The following is a 24,234-nucleotide window of genomic DNA, read 5'->3' as shown; positions in this document are numbered from 1 at the left end:
AATAAATAAGCCATTTAATTCCAAGTAACATATTAAACATCGAATTGCAAAAAATAAACTAATAAATAAAATAAAAAAATGGAAAAAAGAAAATCTAAATAGCAATAAAGTTAGTTGGGTACCCATCTGCGAGTAAAAGCCTTCCATCTTGTTTCTTGCCACACTGCACTCTATTGGTGGCGAGCCTCGTCCAAGTGGGTCCTGCGCCGGCTACAATGTTGTCTCTCCAACCTGCAACCAAGGCCTGCTTTGGTCGCAGGGCCATCAATGCAAGACTCTACGAGACTAGACTAGACTAGACTTAAGGCCTCTCCTAGGAGGGTTAGCTCTTAATCACCATACTACGCTGTGCAGATGAGTTGAGTATAGCAGATTGTAATCAGTGGCGTGCAATTTATACATGCGCAAAAGCTCTGCCTACCCTTTGTGTAACTCATAAATGCGAAGGATTTTCCCATTTTATGGCATCTTCCTTCTTTACGCATACACTGGTCAGAAACTCTGTGCACGCCACTGATGGTAATAGTACAGAGGATGCTGCCCCCCTGGTCTCCGTTATATTCTCCTAGTCTACAGGTGAGTTGAAATAGGAATAAAGGGTAATTAAAGTACACATAGATACTAACCAAAAAACACAAGTTTTCCCAGATATCGACTTTCGGGGAAAACTTGTGTTTTTACTACCTTTATAAAGTTTTTCTAAAAATATACAGTGATAACCAAAACATTAGCTTAGTTAACATTTAAGGTAATGGAGTCACTGACTAATATGGCCAGAGCAAAAATCCTACGGCGCAAGAAAATATTTAAAATATAATTCACACACCTAAATACGCACATTTACACACACACCTTTACACGTATATGTGTATTGTGACACGTGTACATGCGATTTCCTGTGCTTAACTTTAAATTTAGTGAGGGTTGTCAATATTGTTTACATAAATTTGATGTGAAAACTAAAATATACGTTATTGGAAACTATATTCATTACTCTTAATCGAGTATTAATGATACATTTTATGGGGTCTAGTATGTACGTACAATACATTTGAAAATATTTATATCAGTGACGTGCCGGCAGGGTTTGCATAGCATTGGGTTTTATATAACTCATACCCGAGATTTTTCCATTTTAAATAATCTGCCAACTTGATGATAGAGAGAGTGTGAATTCCCTGTATGCACGCCACTGATTTATAGTAATAAGTAGTTAGATACACTGTCTTATTTCAATATGTCAGTGGTAAGATACATAATTGTTACAGCTTATACCTAGGAAACAAAAAAAATTGCCTATCTCATGCCCGCCATTTTTAAAACACAGCTACCGACCTGTAGGTACTTATTCGATTCCCTACATTTTAAAAATTATTTTTAAATTATTATAGTTTAATAATAGCATTCTTATTTAATCGTGCCCCAGCTTGTCGTCGTCAATTGGTAACAAAGTATATACTGCGTGGTGCTTCCAATATTATTATTAAAAAAAAAACATAATCGTAAACTGTTTCAACCCTAAAGGTTAGCTGGCTTCTAACCTTAACACCTTCCATTTTTAATTCCTTGACGATCATGCAAGTCGTACGATATATCGTAAAATATAAATTGAAACCAATAGTGTTTTTAAAGTGTGTGACAGAAAGAGTGTAACTATCTTTTCTGAAAAAGCACATAAAACAGTTGATTGAGAATTTGACACAAAAGTGTTTTTCAATACGCGCTTATTGACTGCGTAAGCAGCCAGCCTCGCCAGGTCTGGAGTTTACTGTAGGAGGCTACCGAGGCTAGGCGGAGCCTACGCCGAGCAAATACTAGGGATGCAGGAAGTGCCAATAAGTATTTATATTGTGGCGGTCTCCACGTCACTAAACTAAATGGTGCTACTAGAATAAACAATGAAATTTTCATACCAAAATCTATCCTATTGAATATACACACACATAGTTTTATAAAAATCGGTCGTGATGTAAATAAGAAGAGATACAGAACCTGTATACTTCTGAGGAAACCGTATTTTTATTGTTATTTGTTTACAGCGCTCGCATCTGCTACAAACAGTTCGTCACAACATCATAATTTCGATTTCGACTTAATTTATTTAATCCCTAGTATTTATACAATTGTATGTATTAAACATATATACATTGTATGCATTTATTAACATGAAATAAATTTACTCAAAATAACCTACTTAACCCGAATGAACTCATTACGCCCTGTTTTTTATATTCATGTATATAATTCATTATCGAGTACTTACCATTTTATATAAATAAAAAGACTTGTATATTATAAAAATGTTTTCATAATTGTACCAATTATTAACTTGTGTTAAACAGCTGAAGACTTGTTTGTGAGTTGTTCGCTAATATCTTTAAATTTTGCAAATTTAACTGTTTAAATAAGTGAGTATTGTGATTTGACAACTATTTATTTGTTTTGGGACATGACGGGATTTGATTTCTGAACGTTGCAAACTAAAACAGGACCTACAATTATTATTGCTACGGGGCTCCGTACACTTTATTAGTTCCACTGTTTTTTTCTATTTTAATAGCTGAGATAAAATAAATCCCATGCTATCCCTTCATTTTGATTTCACCAGCAAAAAATCAAAAAAAGCTTGCTGCAAACGGCTTTAGAGGTAATTTTTTTTTTTTGTCAAGAAACGATGAAGAACTATATAAATAAACGTTAAACGTTAAACATATCCTTGCAATACAGGAAAATATTTCCAGTTGTTTTCTTTATGTTTAGGTGACGATTTACCTATCTGCAGTGGCGTGCAGTGCATACATGCACACACTTACCTAAGTGTAAATGTGGCTCGTATAAGAGAAGGAATTTCGGCATTTCATGCCACCTTGGAATAGTTTTCCATGTAATATTATATGCCTACCCTGGTCAGAAACTCTGTGCACTCCACCTCCACCTCCTGCTTATCTGCTATTAGTAAATTACTGCGTTAACTTGAAGTTAATAAGAAAAGTAACAGGCGGACCAAGATTCAACCTTCAAGTTGCTTTTACAATTTCAGTGACGTAAACTTAAAAATGTGATTTATTATGGTTTCAGATAACATGGCACCACTCGGGGTTTTGGAATATTATGCAAATAAATCTATATTTATTACGGGAGGCAGTGGTTTTATAGGCAAAGTCTTGATTGAGAAATTACTAAGATGCTGTCCAGATATTAAAGCAATATATGTATTGATGAGGAAAAAGAAGGGGCAGGCCCCCCAAGAGCGACTAGATGAGATAATTAGCAGAAGAGTAAGTCCTATAGAATGTATATAAGGTCATTTAGAAAGCGATTATGACTCATAATAGATGATGTCCAAGTAACCCCTTTTACTAGTCATCGTGTATTATGAGTATCAGCAATATTCGATAAAAAGCAAGGCAAAAATGCGACGCCTAACGTTTGCCCTTAGCGTTTCGGCGGGGGACCAATCACAACACGTGACTTTTTGACAGAGCCTCGTGATTGGCTACTAGCTGAATGCAAACTTGAATGTCGCTAAGGCATGGGCTAGATGTCGCGGTATGGCGCTCAGTTATAATTAATAAATAAAATTATATACAACGATCATGTGAAATTAGCGTAATAGATATCTATAGGGGTTTCTGCTACCGACCATTGCCCAAATCAGTAATATTTTAAATTGTCAGGTTTACTTTTTCAACATACCATGCATACATTTCATTTTAAAATAAGAATTATAACTCGGAAACAAGAGCGTCAGAAATATTTAAATAATACTTATTTAAACAAAACAATACCTAGTACGGAGTTAGGAAATTGGCACTTTCCACCCCCGTGCCTCAGAGATTTACCTATTATCACGAAATAGTGACAATATTTCTTAAATATAGTTCAAAGGGTACATACCACGATAATATTAATGGATTTGTCGATATTTCGACCCAGTTGCATCGAAATATCGACAAATCCAAAAATATTATCGTGGTATGTATCTACCCGTTGAACTATATTTAAGAAATGTTGATTAACTACGAAAATCTTAGTTTAAAATCGTTAATAGTGACAATAATCTAGGATCTAGGTATACCTTAGAGATATACCTAATAGCCTTTGTCCCGTGAGATAAGAGTTCCTTTCGTTAAATGTTTGAGTATCATGGGATTGATTACGATAATTAGTTTGCATTTTAAATGTTTCCAGTGTTTTGAGAAAATCAAGGACATTAGTATGTTCTCGAAGATCTGCGTGATACCTGGCGATATTTTCGAAGAAGGTCTTGCAATATCTGCTGAGGATAGAACTATGTTGCAGAAAGAGGTCCAAATTGTGTTCCATAGTGCTGCTTCAGTCAGGTGATTATAAATCGATACCTTTTTTATGGACGAACCACGAAAAGCTTAATTTACTGAAAATTACTTCTATTTCTCTTTAGTCACATTATTATGAAATTTGATCAAACTTTTGGCCATTTTTCACTTGCGTATCATAAGCAGTGGCGTGCATAGAGGGTAACACAGGGTATGCAAATGATATACAATGAAGAAAATCTCCAGTACGAGTTATAAATACTTAAAAGTAGGCTTTATAGAACTCTTAGAATGCCTGTCCTTAAGTATTTTGTAACTCGCACTGGAGATTTTCTTCATTTTATATTATCTGCATACCCCGTGCATACCCTCTATGCACGCCACTGATCATAAGATATAGAAATAACTCTCAAACTGATTTGTTACCGTGGAATAGGGCATAAAATATTCATACTTAGCTTTGAAAAAAAAGAGAAAGCTGACTATTGTTTAGCCTCTAGACTAATCCCGCTTTCGTCTCTCCAATTTGCTGGTTATATTAAATTGAAAGAAAGAAAATGAATTTATTCAGATTGACTAACAGTTTTTTGAAAATGGTAACTTCAACCTATCTTCTTGACTAGCAATTTAAACATTCATGATACAGAACAAAAATTCGTTAAACTCATGGTCCAAAAATTGACTTACAAAAATTGGTCTTTACAGATTTGACAATTAATTAAGGAATCCAAGGAGTGACAGAGCTTTGAATATCGATACAGTATCAGTCTAAGATTTATACGTATAGTATACTTACGGTATCAATATTAAATAACTAAATCTTTCAGATTCGATTTGGGCCTTCGAGAGGAAATAACTACAAATGTAATTGGAACCAAGCGTGTTTTAGAATTAGCAGAAGGAATGGAAAATCTTGAAGTAAGCTATAGTTTAGATGTTTTAAACCATTAATTTAGTATCTTACTATTGTTTTATACAGTAAACCGCGGCATTGGTTTGTAGTCTACGTAGAGTAGCAAAGTAGAGCCTGCAACAATATAATAGCAATAAATGCAGTGCAATAAAGCTGTTCGTTCCGCTGAAAAATGTAAATCTAAGCATTAGAGAGTATATTTACGTGATCAAATTACGGGAACTGGCATTGGAAGGCACAAGGATTATGTCTGGTGAAAGCTCTGGCCGTGGCTAGTTACCACCCAACCGACAAAGACGTGCCGCTAAGCGAAAAAAGTGTTTCGGTGCGTAGCGTAGAAACCGATCACGGCTGTAACTAACTTACTCCCTAACAGGTTAGCCCGCTACCATCTTAGTCTGCATTATCGCTTACCACTAGGTGAGATTACAGTCGAGGGCATAGGTGTAGTGGAATAGAAAAAAAAAGGCTTTCGTAAAAGAAACAAGATAACGACATAGCTGAAAGAGTTGCGAAGCTTAAGGGCCAATGTGAAGTACAGCTGAACATTGTGGTGCTTTAGATAGTGCCTAAGGCGCTGGAGTTACAACCCCGTACTGGATAGCGGTGATAGCGCAGTGGGAAGGTGCTCGAGTTCAAATCACTTCTAACTTTTCTTAGTTATGTGCGTTTTAAGTTATTAAAAATATCACTTGCTTAGACGGTGAAGGAAAACATCGTGAGGAAACCTGCATTCCTGAAAGTTCTACATAATGTTCTCAAAGGTATGTGGAGTCCACCAATCCGCACTGGGCCAGCGTTGTTGACTACGGCCTTAACCCCTTCTCATTGTGGGAGGAGACCCGTGCCCTGTAGTGGGCCGGTAATGGGTCGAAATGATGATGATGGCTGGATAGCGTAGTGATGGTAGACCCCCCTTTAGTTTGGCACGAAATCAAGCGCGCCTCAGAAAGTCCCTACATACGAGATCTACGTCCAGCTGTGAACGTCTATCGGTTGAAATTATGATGATGAATGTTCCAGGTTTTCGTAAACATATCAACGTCCTTCTGTCACGATGAGTTAGAATCCCTGGAAGAAAAGGTGTACCCTTCGATTCACAAGCCACAGGACATCATCGACTGTGTCAGATGGATGAGCGATGACATGTTAATGAAAATACAGCCTGAGTACCTACATTGTTTTTAATTATTCCATTTATTGCTGAAGTTACTCAAAAATCCATGTAAAATAATGCTTGCATATTGTGGACCTATTTGACCTTCAGAGCTGTTTGTCAAAAATGAGCGACGAAGTATGAAAAAGTAACCAATATCAATAAATTATTTTTTACTTCTTAAAAGGTTTCAAAAAAGAGCGATCTCATTGATTCATAATTTTTTAAAAGGTGAAAAAATGTGAAATCCATATATTTTTAAACGTTTTTTCACCTCTACCTTATCAAAATAAAATATATCAAAAGTAGTGTATAACTTTGAAAAGCCCATGCTACGCTCGTGCGCACAAACATCGGTTGTTATTTAGGAACTTTCTATCGTTTAGCAATGTACTTTTATAACGCATGAAAAATTATCTTTTGCCTGAATATTAATGTTCAATTCGTACGACTTGTCTTGTCTTAATTAGCTCTACACAATTGCAGGTTGATTAAGCCATACGCCAACACATACGGATATTCTAAAAATCTTGCTGAGGATTTAGTGGCACAATATGCTGGAAAGTTCATAATTGCTATTGCGAGACCCTCAATTGGTAAGAATATTTATTTTAATAAGTTTTATTTACGCGAGGTGTTCAGGAGGGACAGGTTCGAGGCGAACCTATTTTATGCCCGTTTTCACTAAACCTAGGAATTGTCTACCTAGTGATGGGATACCTAGTGATTTAGCCTTAGGAGGTTCCTAGAAAGAAAAAACGCTTCACTAAGTCTTATGTGATCTTAACGACACCAGTTTTACGGATAGTAAAGTTTAGCGGACTCGTAAACTGAGACTTGACAGATGTAAATATATTCGATTTTTTTCATAACTTTAAATCCATACGAAAAATTAAAAATATGATGATAAAAACACAAAATACCACACCTTATGACAAGAACCATAGACAAGGTTATATGAGTTGCCTATAACCTAACTTGTGTATGGTTCTTGCCAATCGATTTGTTAAGGGTAGGTAAATGTATGCCTAGGAATCTTCTTTGGTCGGGCGTTGCTTACATAGGTATTGCTTTGTCCGTCGTTAGTGAAACGAACTAGTTCTCACATGGGGTAGAGTGGGGAGCTTCTTTCTTTGACTAAAATTCTAGGCTCTGAGCACTTTAGCACTAAGCTCATCCACCACGGATAGCATAGGCAGGAGACAATTATATCCCCGGGGAAAGGATACAAATGTATCTTCTCCCATAGCTTTGTAAACTCTCATTGGCGCAATAGTTGAAATACTTAATATTCAAATAATATAAGTATGTGTAATAATAAACGAGGGTAAACTTCTCCTATTCCAAGTTCCCGTGCTTTAGCAGGTAGACACTTTAATTATATCCCTCGTCAGGGGATATAATCAGGGGATATAACTTTTGTCTCCTGCCTGTGCTAGCCCTGCAGTAACTGAACTAGTTTGAAATGGCGGTTACAGGTTTATTACCCAGAACGGTTTGTTTTACCACAGGTTGTCTTCTTTTTCATACATTTCTTTTATTCCTCTACAAGTCAGCCCTTGACTGCAATCGCAGGTTATTGTAAGTGATGGTGCGGTCTATGATCGCAGCGGGCTAACCTGTTTGGGTTATAGCAGTTGTACTAACCTAAATGCAGCATCAAATAAATATCTGAGAATGGTGATCTCCTTACGTTACGTCTTACGTACGATGTTTATAATATCTATATTTTTGGGGATTATTTTTCACATGTTACGCGAATTGAGCCAATCCAGCCAGTAATTGACCAGCAATTGAGTAAATCTTTTGTTTTGTAAACCTACTGGGCACAGGGCCCTTCTTTAATAGGAGGGTGGGTTTTAAAACATAGATCCGCCACTGTTGGTGGGTTTTAACCACTATATTCCGATGTTTATTAAATTACCCAGAGCTGACACATTAAAGCGTTTGAGGCACTGGGATGGACACCGCCAATATCATTTGATTACTTACAATTCTTCTAATCATATCTTTATATATAAAGCTGAAGAGTTTGGTTCTAATGAACGTAATAAACGTAATACATACAATTCATAAATAACGTTTACTAATAAACGTAATGATCTCAAGAACTACTGGTTACATTTAAAAAAATCCTTCAGTGTTTGATAGCCCATTTATCGAGCGATGCTATAGGCTAGATATCATCACGACTGAAACGAGCATAGCACACATGAATAATGTTACGAAATCAGGGTTTTTTTTTCCTTTTGAGAGCTTCGATAAAATGACAAAGTTGTTCCCCTTCTAAAAGTTCTAAAAAAATCCGCTATCTTTTAAGGATGACTTATACGCGGACGAAGTCGCTAGTCCCTACCCGGGAATCAAAACCCGGATCTCGTGATCTGTAGTTAAATATGCTAACATGCTAATGCCCCATTGGAGCAATAAGACAGTATACACAGTGTAATAAATACATTATTAATAATGTTCATTTGGTTTCAGTTATGCCAACATATAAGGAGCCTTTACCGGGATGGGTGGATAACAAAAATGGTCCTACAGGAGCTTTGTACGCTGCGGCTAGAGGTAAATAAAACAGATTATACATACTTTCATTAGTAATTATTTCGAATATAGCTAGGTACATTGATATGTAGTGGCAGAACATTGATTTTTATTACATTATTACAAATTTTTTTGAAAGTATTTTATATTTTTAAACGAGTAATTCTTGTATATATATAATTGGAATCTCGGAATCGGCTCCAACGATTTTCATGTACACAGGGGGCTTTGGGGGCGATCGATCGATCTAGTTAGGATTCATTTTCAGAAAAGGTCATTTCATCCGTGTTTTCCGGTAATAACCGATTTGGTGCACGGTTCAGATAGTACCTTATTATCATAGCAATGTTACTAATAAGTAAGATCGGATACTCCGTAACATTGCTGTGATAATATCTATAGGCGTTTCCGATTAAACAAATTAAACATTTTTCCGTCTTTAATGAAAGAGGGGGATAAGATTTAATGTAATTATTTTCAGGTATCAAAAGACTACTAATATCTACTTCAAACGCAACTTTCATTTATTTAAAGTAGGCCTAATATAAGCACTTTTGAAACGTCTAGTATGTTCGGAAGGCAGATTCTACCGAGAAGAAGAGAAATCTTTATATGTTATGTCTGTGGACACGTGCTTTCGTTTTATTAAAATTTCTAATTTTAATAACAAGATTTCGCACAGCCATGTTGGCTTTGTAATAATAAATTTTCTCCTATCATCTAATTTAGGTGTTACGCACACCTCGTATTGCAAGAATACCCAAATGGATGTAATACCACTGGATACGGTGGTCAACGGCTGTATACTTCTAGCTTATACCACTGGACTTGAACAGTATGTATTTCTGAGTAGGATTTTAACTTTTATAACCGATAGAAATTGTGTTTCCTATAAAAAAACTGATTTAGGAACGCTATATTCTAGTTGTAGTAGTACAGCTTGTCAATAAGCTGCACCACCCTTATTTCTGCCGCTAAGCCGCAATGTTGCAATGCTGTTTTCAGATCTGAAGAGCGTGGTTACGGGTGTAATTACGGGTACATGAGGCTTAACACCTACGTCTCAGGTTGATGGACATACGGCTGCACGTTGAAGGACGTGTTGTTATTATATAATAATAGTCTCTATATTTCAGGCAAAGGCTGTAGTAATACATTTAAAATAACAATATTAGAGAAAAGAAAAATAAATAATTAACAATATACAAAATCGAATTAAAATTAAAATTGCGGTATACATTGATTAAAATGGCATGTCATAAATATAAAATTAAAAAGACAAAATAAAAAAACATTGAAAATTTCAATGAATAATGATAATTATTAAAAAAAATAAAACAAAAAATTAAAATCTAATAATAATAATTAATTAGGTACTGTTTTATTTGTAATTCAACTGTGTTACAACACATGTCAGCCATAGTTGCATTGCGTAGACAGAGAATTCTCTGTCTACGTTGCATTGCAACCAACATTGCCATGTCAGACTCTTGCTTTTGACAATATCTGTCTTGTTCTCATAACAATATTCACAGGGCCATTTGCTTGGTCTGTCAATTATACCCACCTATAAATGAAAATATATCGCACCGCTCTCTCTGCTTGTTTCTTGCGCGGTGACACGTGGTCGATTTCGGTATAATTTTGGGCTAAAACACAACGCGCTGTGAACTGATTCAAATGAATCAGTTCACAGCGCGTTGTTAATGAGCGTTTTCGTTCTTTGGACATAGAAATATAAGGAACACCTAAGATATGGCCTATGTGTGCCAGCAAGGGGGGGAAAAATTATCTTTGTCATGAAAAATTGAACTATAAATCTCATTTAAGAATCAACAATTGCTTGGTTTAGTATGTTAAATTGCTTTAATCAAAAAATTTCCACATAACTTACCCTTTGAATGAATGAATACACTTTTATTGTACACCACAGAGAAAATTTACAGACATACAAATACAACAGCACAATAAGGTAGAACGTACAATTTGGCGGCCTTATCGCTAAATAGCGATCTCTTCCAGGCAACCAAAGGCATACAAGAAAATGTATTTTCCTTTCTATATTTGCCCACTGAATACCTATATAGAGAACACTGACTGCTCTGAGTTCTTAACTGCTAAAAATTAAAAAGCAAGATTGAGTGTGATGCGAAATAGCATTATGATGTATAGACAACAATTCTTGTTTTGCAGACCAAAGGATATAAGAGTCTGCAATATTACGGATTCCAGCGCGAATAAAATGACTTGGCATGGAGCAATCAGAAAAAGTAAGTTGTCTATGGAATGTAGCACCGAGGTCCCAGTGTCAAAAGTTAAGAATGACAAAGCTTCCTTGATTCAATCAGCTGGTTTAAGTATGAACTAAAATCATGTTTTAAATATTATGCATTAATTACCTTGGCCAACGAATTAGTTTGGCCATCCGAAGGGGCAATGCTGCCAGCATCTTAGGAACTGTGCCTCGCTGCGGTGGTTTCGAGGACGTTTTAGATTTTATTTAGTTTTAAATAGTTTATTTTAGGTAATATTTATAAAACAATTATTTTAAAGAATAAATATATATTAATTAAATAACTAAAGAATTAAAATCGTGTAAAGTTTCAGAGTTTTAGTTTTGGATTGATGCCAAGATACCGACAGACAGACAATACTGAAAAAATTACAGTTTTGGATTAAGCATCAATTATACAACGTATAAATGAAAACCTTAATAGTACTCCACAGGTTTTAGAGGTACATTATTTACTATCTGTGAGACTTATCCGTGAAACCGAAACGCTAATAGTTTAAAAAAAAAACCACTGCCATAGTTTACACTGAAAGAAATCAGATACAGCCCTAACATCACATGGAAAATAAAAATCAAGTGACTCCTGTCACTTTTCTAGGTACATGCCGCGCAGCGTAGGTACTATGCGCGTATCGGCCTCTTATCTTCAATAGGGTTGTTACATAAGTAAAAACTTAGAATGTTTTGAATTAGTTTGTATGGAAATAAAAATATTTAAATTAATTTATACTCTTTATTTGCACACCACATCAAGTTCAAGTACGTAGTAGAATACAAAAGGCCGCCTTATCGCTAAGTAGCGATCTCTACCAGGCGAGCTTAGGATTAGGAAATCTAAAACGAAAAGGTGGGGTACCTACACTGTGTAAAAATACATACGAATAACTACATACTAACACATAAACTAGACTACACACATACAACAATACTAATGATAAATATAAAAATGTATATACTAATATATACTTTAACATACCATAAATACTAAATATGAGAAGATAAGAGTTGATAGATAATAGTCGACTTTATTGAGCGAGATAATGTGGCATATTTAAAAATGCTGTTAATTTTTAAATAGGCCCGGTGACTTCGACTGCCTTATGTTCATTCGGAAATATGCTTCTTCCGACTTAATTTATTTACAGGGTAATTCCTTATGAAATATACTGAAGCACCCTTATAAAAAAAAAACCTTAAATGAATACACATAAACAGAATAAGACCTGTTACAGTTTTATAATAAGTATAGATTTCTTAATCAGTCTCGGGGTTTTCAATTTAATTTAAAATATTTTTTTTAGAAAATTTTTATATTGTTCCAGTGACAGAATTAATAGTCAAATACCCGCTTTCCCGCTGCCTGTACTACCCTGCGGGATCAACCAAGGAATATCGCTTTCAGCACAAGATAGCGGAGTTCTTTTTTCACATCGTGCCGGCGTACTTAATCGATTTACTATTATTTTTGTTCGGGCAGGAGACATTGTAAGTATTATTAACAGCATTAGGGGCATCTATTTATAAGAAAATAATGTAGAATAAAAATTAATATGATCCGCATCCGTTAAAAAATACCTTATCTATGTCAGTATGTTATTTGATATACCTTCCATTTACACTGAGAAAACACATGCCCATGCAATGGGATTGCTGCGTAAATGGATATTCTTTTTTTCTTTTTTCGGAATCCCGTTGCTTCATACTAGCTAGCTAGCTTAAGATGACGGATTTAGATGGTATTTCCCGTTAAATCACTTGGCGGCAAGTCTTTGTCGTTAGGGTGGTAACGAGCCACGGCCGAAGTCTGCCAACCGAGCAGCCTTGAGTATATTCACTTTTTGATGAATGATGAATTAAACTATTAGTAAATTGCCTAACATTTTGATCTAAATTCACCATTCATAATATGCAACAATATGCCACAATACCTGTTTCTGCTAACGCTTCATGAGAAGATGAAACCAAAACAAAGTATACTTTACTGTACACACGAAAACATACAATGTGAACTTGCAAAAGAAGCAATTAAATTACATTTTAACATTTTTCAGCCTTATCCCTAAAAACTTTCTCCGCCAGGCAATTATTAAACGTTTTAGTGCTACGCTGCTACGGCGCTTATTAACCCGTAGACTACATACACTTCTAACTCTGGATTACAAGCAATGAAGTTTTACGAACAGCTAACACCTTTTCGAATACTGTCTATGTTCGATTTACTCTCAGCTTGCCTTCATTAACTTTACAACAATAATAATGAACAAGGCATACTTAACTTAACTTCAATTTATTAAAAAAGGATTCCATTTGTTTCTTTTTTCTGTCGCTTTACTAAAATCTTAAACCCGCGACCTTCAATGTTATTAAGAACCAGCGAAGCTGAGTTATTATTATATCACCCTTTGTTGTTAGAATACACTTTTAGAAAAATTATGTTTTGACCAATGTAACAAATGCTTTGTCTAATTGGGAGTTCCATTTTCTCACGCTGAATACATATTTATTATCATAATAAAAAAAAAAAGTAAAAACCGATAGTTGTAACAAGCGGTGACAGGTATTAATAGGAAAGATAATACATGTAGGTATGCGATACGCGATTTTTCTTTGATATTGATTTGTTTTCTTTTTTGCGACATGTTAACATTTTCACAGTTAACTCAACAATATGTTTTGGTGCGTCTTGTGTAAAGATAAGTAACAAACTGACTTAAGAGATATGACGAAGCGGGCCTTGAGGCTACGGCATGCATCTGCTTTGTTTCTAAGAATTTTAAAAGACCCTAAACTTTGTTTACTTTTACGATAATAGCCATTGACCAGTATACTGTGCCAGATGTGGATACTGTTACCTATTCAAATTGTTTACAATCCAGCTGAACCGGTCGTTCTATAGATATAATTTTCCGAAAACATTAACCAAATGTGGTCGATTAATGCGGTATGTCAGTAAACAATTTCGTAAAAACCAATGTTTTCCGATAAGGCGGTCATATATCATTCGGCCAGGACTTTTTTGATTTTGGTCAATTTAACCGGTAAGTTGTTCTAAACGATGTCGCCATAAACAGTTTTGACTGTATATAACAGAATAATGAAAAACTAAACTTTCATCAAAAAGGGAAAAAGAACTTACATGGGATATTAATCCCTATCCCTACTAATATTATAAATGTCAATGTAAGTTTGTTTGTTACGCTTTCACGAAAAAACTACTTAACCGATCCTCATGAAACTTTGTACACATATTCTTGGAAGTGTTAGAAGTAATACAGGATACTTTTTATTCCGACATTAAGCTCGGTTCTTTTGGGAGAGGGGATGATAGTGTTTGACGATTTTACACCATAACTCCGACAAATTAAAACCGATTTAAATAATTATTTTTGTACTATAGAGGTTTAATTTGGCCCAAACTTTGTGTAGATCTGATGAATGTAGTTGGAGATTGAGGACAGAACTCCCCAGCGGACAACAGCAAACCCTTCATTTAAGGCTTAGCGATACTGAATACTTTTTTTTTTTTTTTTTGGAACTACAAATAAATCGAAACAAAATCAAACTCAGACGAAGTCGTGGGCAACAGCTAGTATTAAATATACAAAAAGTAACGAATTAGAATTTCTGCCTCCAGGCAGCCCTACACGGAATTTAATATAAAGCTCGTAAATTGGAGAGTCGTATCTATTTATTAATGCTTTCAGGATTAATATATTCCTAAAATATTTAATTGGATTTACTAAAATTTAATTAACTAGGTTCAGTGAATCATTTATTTCTGAATAAGCTATGCAATGTTATTTTTAACTTTCAGCATGATATCGACAGAGAAGCGCCTCCGTAAAGGGTCCCAACTATTAGAATACTACACTTCCAGGACCTGGGTATTCAAGAATGACTATTTCGAATCATTGAGAAATCAAATAACTGAAAAAGAAAATGAGATCTTCTATACGGATATGTCGGTAAGTACCAACTTATTAATATATACCTACTTAAAAATATTTATTTATACTCATTATTTCACTCTCCGAGCAAGAGCTCACGTGTGTGTGTGTGTGTATTATCAAGCGGCGTTAAACCTCTACTTTTTCCTGATACTTACTTTGCTTTAGCAGGTGGACAAGATTATATCTTTTGTCAATGGATATAATCGGGGGACAAATTATCTGCCTCCTATGCTAGGGCGTATGTGACGTCACAGAAATAATAATTATTCGAGAATTTTGCAAGTTTCAACACACCTTATAATACACCTTATATTATTTGAGCCGTATTAAGAGTACTCGGGGTTACTTTACTAAAGTCTTAAGATGCTCATTGTATTTCCACACACTAGGTATGTATACATACCTACAAAATCGCAATAATTCAGACACGACCTGTTGAGTCATCTAGCGTGTACGACTAACTCGTTTAGGCGTTTATCACACTTTTTTTGCAAATCCCGGGGGAACCACTTTTTCATTTAATAAAAAAAATGTTACTCTCCGTCCTTTTAACTAACACTATACCAAAAATATAGTTGGTTGCTTAATTATAACGTGATGAAAGCACAATCAAATATTCTACTGAAAATCAGCGGTGTAGTATTCCTTGGCATTTACTGCCATGGTTCTGCGGCACAGAGCTAAGTAGGTGACCCGCTGACCACAACGAAGCAACATACGCCTAAATTATTATATATTTTTTCTTTTTCTCTGTCCTCTTCTTGTAGTATGTTGTAATTTATTTATTGTGGTTCATAAATATTTATTATTATTATTATTATAAAAGCAAGTGAACAAACACACTTTCGCATTTATAGTATTAGTAAAAATTGCTTGTCCAACATTTTGTGAATTCTGTCTATTACAATGTTTTAGAAACTTGATCACGACGACTTCCTGGAAAAGTTTCATCTCGGTGTACGAGAGTTCATTGCCAAGGAGGATTTGTCAACGTTGCCGCAAGCCAGGCGTCTCTTGACACGGTACGCTGTTCTGACTTAATCTCATAGAGATACACAGGTTAAAGTTACATAATTCCCACGACGAAAAAACTGATAACATATGTCAACGTCTTCAACCGCTTGGGTTTTGCCGAAAGAAAATCCATTGACAAAGAAATCCAGCAGAAAATATTTGAATTTTTGGGACAAAAGAATCTCGTATCCGTCTTAGCGAAGCAAGCACCGCTCTTCACGATTATACCATCAGACTGCAAGGCACCGGGCGGGTTTTCACCCACGTTTTTAATATCCCAAAAAATCGCACGAAGCGATTTGCATCTTCTTTCTTATCCGCATGGCTGGGGTTTGGAAAGTCCTTCCGAGTTCTGTGTTTCCTAATTCTTACAACCTGGGTATCTTTCAAACAATTAGGCATCTTCTAGGTAAGCACGTCCCATATTAGGCCACATCTAAACTTTCTATCAGGTGAGATTGTGGCCAAGCGCTAGCCCATAACAGTTAAAAAAAAAGCAGTGCCGGCGTCAGTTTCCTTTACAAATAAACAAACAAACATACACACCTTCAGATTTCTTATTCTTACTCATATCCCACGCTATATCGCCACAACAAATCTTTTTCAAACATCGAAAGTACAAACATCACGTCGCTCTTTTTGATTTATTTTTATTGTCGTAGATCGACCTGTCGTTTCGATCTTGGCATATTTTTTACAACGACGTACAACATGAATTTAATTTTGAATAGAACGACAGTAAAAACTTTAATTTATGTCTTAACTCGACATATTCGGTCAATTTTTCTGTCATAGCCGCCATGTTAGTTTTGTCATGACGTCACATTTAACGGTCCTCTTGCCATCTTGACACATGGATTACAACACTTCATGTGACAAAATCTTAAACGTTTTTTGGATAGTACATATTAGTAAAGCTGGGCGTGTCTGCTGTTGCGATTACAGGCACGGTAGGGCTATACACCTACGCCTCAGGTTGATAGACACAGGGTGGACTTTGTAGTGAAGAGTTCCTTGGATGCCCTGCGGTGTATTGCTCTTTATAGACAATGTTTTTTCACTTACCATAGACAGGACATATGCTTAGTCTGCTATTAATTTAGATAAAGTATAAAAAACTATCTTTTACCATATTATATGTGTAAAGTAGTTTTCACGTAAATTATACTTACGCCTTACTCAACCGTCCGTACCTATTAAGATTAACATTGAGTTTTGTTTTTTGCTTGTTTCAGATTATATTATCTGCATATGACACTGAAAACGCTATTTTACGTTTTGCTAGCATACTTCACTTACTGTATATTTGTAAAATATGTTTCTTAGAAGAATCAATTAAATAAATATTAAAATTTGTACTCACTTATTTACCTACTACGCGTAGGTAATCCTGATTTTTTACGTTAAATCAAACAAAATCGGGCCTCAAGGTCTAACTTCCTAACCAAACCTATTTGAATAAATCATTTTCATCACACTTGTAACGTGGACCTTATTGTATTGATATAAGTCTTAAAATGCAAAATATTAGACACCCGTGTTTTATTAAACAATACCTTGATGTACCATCAGAGATTATTAATGTCTCAATAATTATCAAGGTTATATAACTTATCAAAAGCCTTGGAAAGGTCAAGAAAAGCTGCGTATACAGGAGTTTTACGGTCCGTGTAGTACCATGTAGTACCTCACGGTCTGCTTGAGCGCCAATAGCACTTTCCGTGGATAAATTTCTTCTGAAACAGAATCATCGAATTTCAAATAGCATAAAGCATTGAAAGTAGTCGAAAAATATGAGCGCCTGCATGTAGAGGTGCACTACGCGGAGATCATCGTGCCCTGAAGACTCCTCTTGCTAAGCTCTTCATAACCTAGCTAGTTCGGAGCTAAGGAGGTGTAGAACAAGTTCGTAACTACTTATCTGAAATTTTGAAAATAGTGTTTTATTTTTTACTTTTCCGATTTCTCCATAAAATGTCCAGATCAAGTTTCATATTTGCCTTCAATGATATATGTATTTATTGAAATAGAATGTTGTTACACTATGTTGTGACTACATTTTTGTAGTTAAGAAATCAGGTAGCATTTCTACTGACCATTTTACTAAAGTTATTTTTTTCTTGACTGTCTTATAATGTAAACAATCTTTTCATTACTTTTAGTGAAAAGTTCATTTTATACCGTTAAGAAAATAATTAAAAGACACTTACATAAAGAAAATCTCTTTTTATTTTGTTTGTTTTTATTAATTTTATCACACTTGTTTTTTATTGATATTATTAAAATATACTTTACACTAAAAAGAAATGAAAAGTTTACAACATAAGACAAGTTGGAAGATAAAGAGTGTACTGTTTATACTTTTACACTATCTACAACAGTTGGATAGGTAATTATTCAAAAAAATAAACAAATAAATAGTCCCAAAGTGAAATAATATATTATCTTTTATATATAAAACTTTACAGGAATTTACATTTTTAAAATAATAAACTTATAGGTACACCTAAATTAATTAAGGGAAATAGTAACAGTGGTTGTTGCCATCAATTTATAATATGAAACTTGTGGTTCAAACAATTTGTTGCTTTTAATAACAACATATCAAGATTTTAATTTTTAAATTCATATCAGGATTGCATTCTTATCAACACCGCATGCACAACACTCTCAGTTATAATTTGGTTGTACGCCCCAAATCTCTAAGCTACACTAAATTCTATAAAACTAAACTAGTTTGACAAGTCTAAAAATCGTTCTGTTATTTTCATATTTCTATTGGTAAAAGGAATAGAAATGTTTTCATAAGTTTAAAAAATCAAAGATTTGTGCACAACGGAATTGGCACAGGTGTTATAAACTTTCAATTTAAATGATTGGAAATAAAATATGTTTCCATGATAGCTCATCGTTCTTGCGTTTTATATTATTTTTGAAGGTATACTTCTTTTGGCGCGTCAAGAAAAAATGGTGAGAGTAATTTTTTGCGATGCGCGCGCACACCGTCACAAAAAACCGACACCATAAAGTTAGCTATAGTCAACATTTTAAGTTTTTCTAAAAAAGGTTTGACAGTTGACTTTCAATATATATATTGATTTGCAATAATTTAAACATTAGAAGTAAGAATAAACTTACAGTGCAATATACTAGGTTACATAAAATTCATAATTCGTTTAAAGGAAATTGCATACAATTCTACAATAAACTACCAATTGACATCTTGGAGATGTCTCTTAAAAAGTTCAAAGTTTGTATTAAACGTAAGCTTATAGAAAAGTCCTATTATAGTATAAAGGACTACGTAAACGATAAAAAAGCTTGGGTGTAAATTATTGCTCTAACCAGGTTGCTCTTCTAATAATTTAAAATGACATTGTGAGATGGCGATAACAAAAAAAAAAAAAAAACACCCGGCTAAGTTTGTTGTGGGCTTCTTCTTAGACCGGGACGCGTTTGGAACCCTCGTAGCTTTAGTTTTAAGTTTACGAATGTGGTTATCGCCATCATCTCACTACCGTGTAATTCTTATGTACGCATCAAAAGTGCCACCTGTGGGCCTACTTGAATAAAGATATTTTTGACTTTGACTTTGACTTTGACTTAATAATGCAAACAATACCGTGTTTCTATTGTTAGTGTAATTTTTAATGCAAACGTAGAAAAAGGCGAAAGATTCAATTTTGGAAAAGACTTTGATCTTGTCACGCCAAATAAGTATAAGTTCTAACGCGTGTACAAGAGTACAAGCACGTTTTTTTATTTAGCTAGGTTATATTTATTGGTACATGAATATAACTCAAAAAATTCAACCCCTAGAATATAAACTGAACGGAGATAACAAAACTATTTAAGATCGCTAGAATTATACAGTGTAGTGCATTAAGCTTCAAGTAAGCCATTAACTGCAATCTCACCTAGTGGTAAGTGATGATGCAGTCGAAGAGGGTAGCGGGCTGACCTGTTAAGAAGTATGGCAGTTACATTAAACCCACCATTTCTATTCATTGGCTTCTATTCGACATCTTACCGACACTTTAAATCGCTTAGCGGCACGGTAACTAGCCCCGGTCCAAACCTCCCACCAGATCAGAGCACAGAAAATTCAGAAATTATTTACTTCCTAATCACCCCGCCGGGAATCGGACCCTGGACCTCATACACAGGGTGGTCGTCGAATCCTATTATAAATGCAATGAAATAACCTCTGTTACGATAGGTCTATCTGTAAACACAATGTTAATATATTCTGTATAATGTAGTTTGTTTGAATTCTGTATTGCACACACAAAACAAAACAACGTAGAAACTTAAAAGCTAGGTGGCTAGGCTTTAGGTGTGCAAAGGCGTTCTAATCGATATCTCCCAGACAACAATTTGGTGATAGTTATTCACAAGGAACGAATTGGTGCGGAGATAAAAATGTAGACCCTAAATAAAAATTTACAAAAAAACATTACATTGTTGGTGATAAATTCTAATACAAAGCATTTAAGTATTTCTATTTATTAATATTTTTTGTTTCTTATCGGTCCCTACTTAGAACTCGAAAAGCCAATGTTTCATCATTATAGGCAAAATTCTTATCATTGTGTTTAGCAATAAAGTTTTCTAGTATCGCTTGGTGATTCAATCTATGATAAATATTTACATAATTGCAACACATAAAGTAAAAGTACAAAACGAAAGTGCAATATATGATTGTTAATATTAAATGATAAATTTAAAGAAAAAAACTTCAAGTACCCTTTTTATACTAACGACCTTATAGGCTAACTACAGTAAAAAATATACAATGGTGCTTTTTCTGCTGTATACGAATCTTTATAATTCACTAAATCGAACGATGTCCCTGTCGAAAGGAGGACACTATTTCTTAACCTGCCAATTTAGTAATAAACATTTGTGTTCAAGCGAATCAGCACCAATTACATAGAATTTATAAAATATAATCTTTTTTTTATGACGGAAAACAAAAACAAAAAATATATAACAAAATCTATATCAAAACAGTTTTTATTTTAATGAATAAATGATAATCTTTTAAAAGATGAACGATTTTTAAAAATAGATCATATTTTTAAAGTATTAAGCACTATTTATTTGTAATTAATCTAACTTTACACAGACGTTTACAATTGTGTATTTTATATTATATAGAAATAACAGTAATTTACAATAAAACTTGCGATGGTTTAATGGCTTACACGCACTAAGCTATTGATTGTGCGCATTTTTCGTTTTTTTTTTTTTCAAATGATGAATTTCTTGGGCATAGCATTTATTCAGTCTAAATCAAAGTTTTAGGCTCTTAGCATCCTCATTTCATATAGTTATACTTCACTTTTAGGAAATGCTTGATAGTACTTCACTTTTAGGAAATGTTTGATAGTACCTTCTCGGCGCTTTGGATGACGCATCAAATGTACAATGAATATTAAGCTTAACTTGATATACTCCGCGAAAACCAGGCGAATCTGAACAATGTAATCTACATTTATTTTTTAAACTTTACACTCTACAAACCAAACAGTTCCTCCGCAATGTACTCTCTATTTCGCTGCAACACCGGAGCATCTTCAGGAAATGCTAACAATGAACGATTGCTAAGTCATGGACAGAGACTTGCGTAAACTACATTTGCTGGAGATCTGTTTGGTGTGGACTATAAAGATTGAAGAAATTATAAATTACACCTTAGTTTTTCCAAAAAACTGGCGAGAGATACAATTACACACATATGTGTGTATCGTATGTACAATATTCATGGTATATCATGGATTTCCGCAAAGTAACACCTGCTTTTATCCAATTAATAGGCGCATCAAATTTTTGGCAGTGACAAATCTTCAAATATATTAAAATCAATTTTTTGTTATTTTTCTCATTAAATGTAAACAAGCTTTTTGTTACTTTTTAGTGTAAAGTTAATTTTCAAAATGTTAAGAAAATTATCAAACACACTTATACAACGTGTAAATGAAAACCGAAATAATACTTCAGAGGCTTTAGAGGTACGTTATTTACTGCCTTTGAGACTTATAATACTATAGTTTTTACTGAAAGAAATCAGATACAGACAACATCACATGCAAAAGTAAAATCAAATGACTCCAGTCACTTCATTAGGTACTCGTCGCGTAGCGGAGGTACTATGCACGTGTCGATCTTATATGTTCAATAGGGTTGTCATAAGTAAACACTTAAAATGTTTTGAATAAGTTTGTATGGAAAAATAAATATGCTTCTTTTGATTTAATATGTTTAAAGGGTGATTCCTTATGAAATATACTTAATGCACCTCTCAACAGTATTTCGTAATTCCGTGCACGTTGTATGAAGATACCCACTTTTTATTTTATTTGTTTTTAATTATTTTATCGTACTTGATTTTATCATTTTTTTAAAATACACTTTATAAACAGATTGTTTAGAAAAAATGGAGTGTAAATTGACAGTTCTAGAAGATAACATATTGTTTGTTTAATTAAACTTGTCAATTTAAATATAAGATTTGTGTATTCGGAATCGTCTTTATTTACTATTCGATACAGAGAAACCATCGTCTTAATTGCTAATGGAAAACCGCGGGCGGAATTTTGGTGCCAGACACCATTGCGTGTCTTTTCGCGTTGACAAGGATTAGCCGCGTTGGTAGGTTTTGAAGGTTTTTGGTGTGTGTCCCATATTTATTTGCAGCTTAGATTTGTCAGTAGTCTTATTTTGCAACGAATGCAGTCTACCAACTCTCAATATTTCATATTCGGTTTCGGTAACCCGTTTTTATTGTAAGCAAACTATTTTATGTGACACCGTTTATTATCTTTAGTGTTTGGCTTGTTATCATTCACACATCACAGCCTTTGATCGAACGTGTTTAATATATCATTGTTGGAGTGAAAACTTCTTAAGCGCCGAGCGATTTTCGGTACGAGAAAAACTTATGTTTGCGACACTGATGACCTCTACATGCTCGTGACGTATTACGCCCGATTAGCGAAGCGCAGTATAGCGGCTTGAGTTCATGTATACGCATATATATATGTATACCCTAAAACATGGTATATACTCAATTATATCATACGCTTTTGTGGCATTTTGGATAAGTAGAGTTGTTATTCTACTATTTTGAGTTTTCGGCTTATGACAATTTTTTTAGTATCACTTTAAGCGACATGATACGTGGCATAGCCAGGCACGCACCACCCACTCAAACTGCTACTAAGTTTCAGTGATAATTAAAAAAAAAATCAGCTACCCTAAATACAACTGGTTAGAGATAGGCATCATATCCACGAGCGAATTAATCGCGGCAAGAGCTTCGCCGTGCTATGAAATTTAAAAATGCAAGTAATTTTCCATAAATGAATAATATAAGTACGATACGGCGTAGATTTGACAAGTTTAGCGTAATGGTTTCACTGTGCGCACTTACTTCAAGGCCCTAACTAAATACTGTCCAATATTTTGCACAGTAGCATTGCATCGCAAAGAACTGGATGAACAAAACGCACCAAACCATTACGAGAGAAGTATACTCTGACTTGCCTTATGGTATAAAACTATTGATTAGTTTTTAGTGAGTTTTAAAAATCGAACAAAAGCACGTGCGTCTAAACAAAATTTTATTATCTTCAGGATATTTTATTTCTTATTTTTACTATTTTGTCTAACACTAAAAAGTAATCAAAAAGATTGTTTTCATAAGACACGTTAATATAATTTAGGCGTACGATGTAGTTTACCCAACGATATGAGAGCGGAATCGGCGTGGCAAAGTCGCTGTTGAAGACGGTAGTTCGTCACATAAAATATTTTCCTTATCTTTTTCCAGTAAACGCTTTTTTATTTTTACGAACAAACATTTTTTTTATTTCATTCCATTATTTTTTTTTTGTCACATGTCATGTCTTTGATCGATTATTATTGCAAGCCCGTTTTTAGTCCTAAATTATGCCATGTGGGATTTGAATACAAACAATATTGGCTGCTGAAAACCCCAATATAGTTACGATTGGATTTCAAGAATTATTTATTTTAATATTTTTTTAAGATTCCATAAA

The 24,234-nt window shown here is 34.4% G+C and overlaps 1 protein-coding gene across 1 annotated transcript; it reads left to right on the top strand.

The window, feature by feature from the left end:
* The first annotated feature begins 2,314 nt into the window (after window positions 1–2,314).
* Window positions 2,315–17,522, top strand: LOC120628105 (putative fatty acyl-CoA reductase CG5065). The gene is made up of 13 exons (XM_039896325.1): window positions 2,315–2,408; window positions 3,079–3,278; window positions 4,192–4,343; window positions 5,126–5,216; window positions 6,235–6,380; window positions 6,854–6,963; window positions 8,852–8,935; window positions 9,644–9,749; window positions 11,108–11,184; window positions 12,530–12,692; window positions 15,022–15,172; window positions 16,073–16,179; window positions 17,407–17,522. The coding sequence occupies exons 2-13, from the start codon at window positions 3,084–3,086 to the stop codon at window positions 17,495–17,497; spliced, it is 1,473 nt and encodes a 490-aa protein (XP_039752259.1). The 5' UTR covers window positions 2,315–2,408; window positions 3,079–3,083; the 3' UTR covers window positions 17,498–17,522.
* The last annotated feature ends 6,712 nt before the right edge of the window (window positions 17,523–24,234 follow it).

This window comes from Pararge aegeria, chromosome 12 (assembly GCF_905163445.1).
Source record: "Pararge aegeria chromosome 12, ilParAegt1.1, whole genome shotgun sequence".
Classification (NCBI taxonomy): domain Eukaryota; kingdom Metazoa; phylum Arthropoda; class Insecta; order Lepidoptera; family Nymphalidae; genus Pararge; species Pararge aegeria.
Note: the sequence above shows the minus strand (reverse complement) of the source record. Positions and strands in the feature narration are given on the sequence as shown.

Excerpts from the sequence above, each read along its gene's own strand:
- LOC120628105 (XM_039896325.1), top strand. The coding sequence starts at position 3,084 with ATGGCACCACTCGGGGTTTTGGAATATTATGCAAATAAATCTATATTT. Across the intron at positions 6,381-6,853 it reads TTAATGAAAATACAGCCTGA|GTTGATTAAGCCATACGCCA; the intron begins GTACCTACATTG and ends ACACAATTGCAG. Across the intron at positions 16,180-17,406 it reads GCCAGGCGTCTCTTGACACG|ATTATATTATCTGCATATGA; the intron begins GTACGCTGTTCT and ends TGCTTGTTTCAG.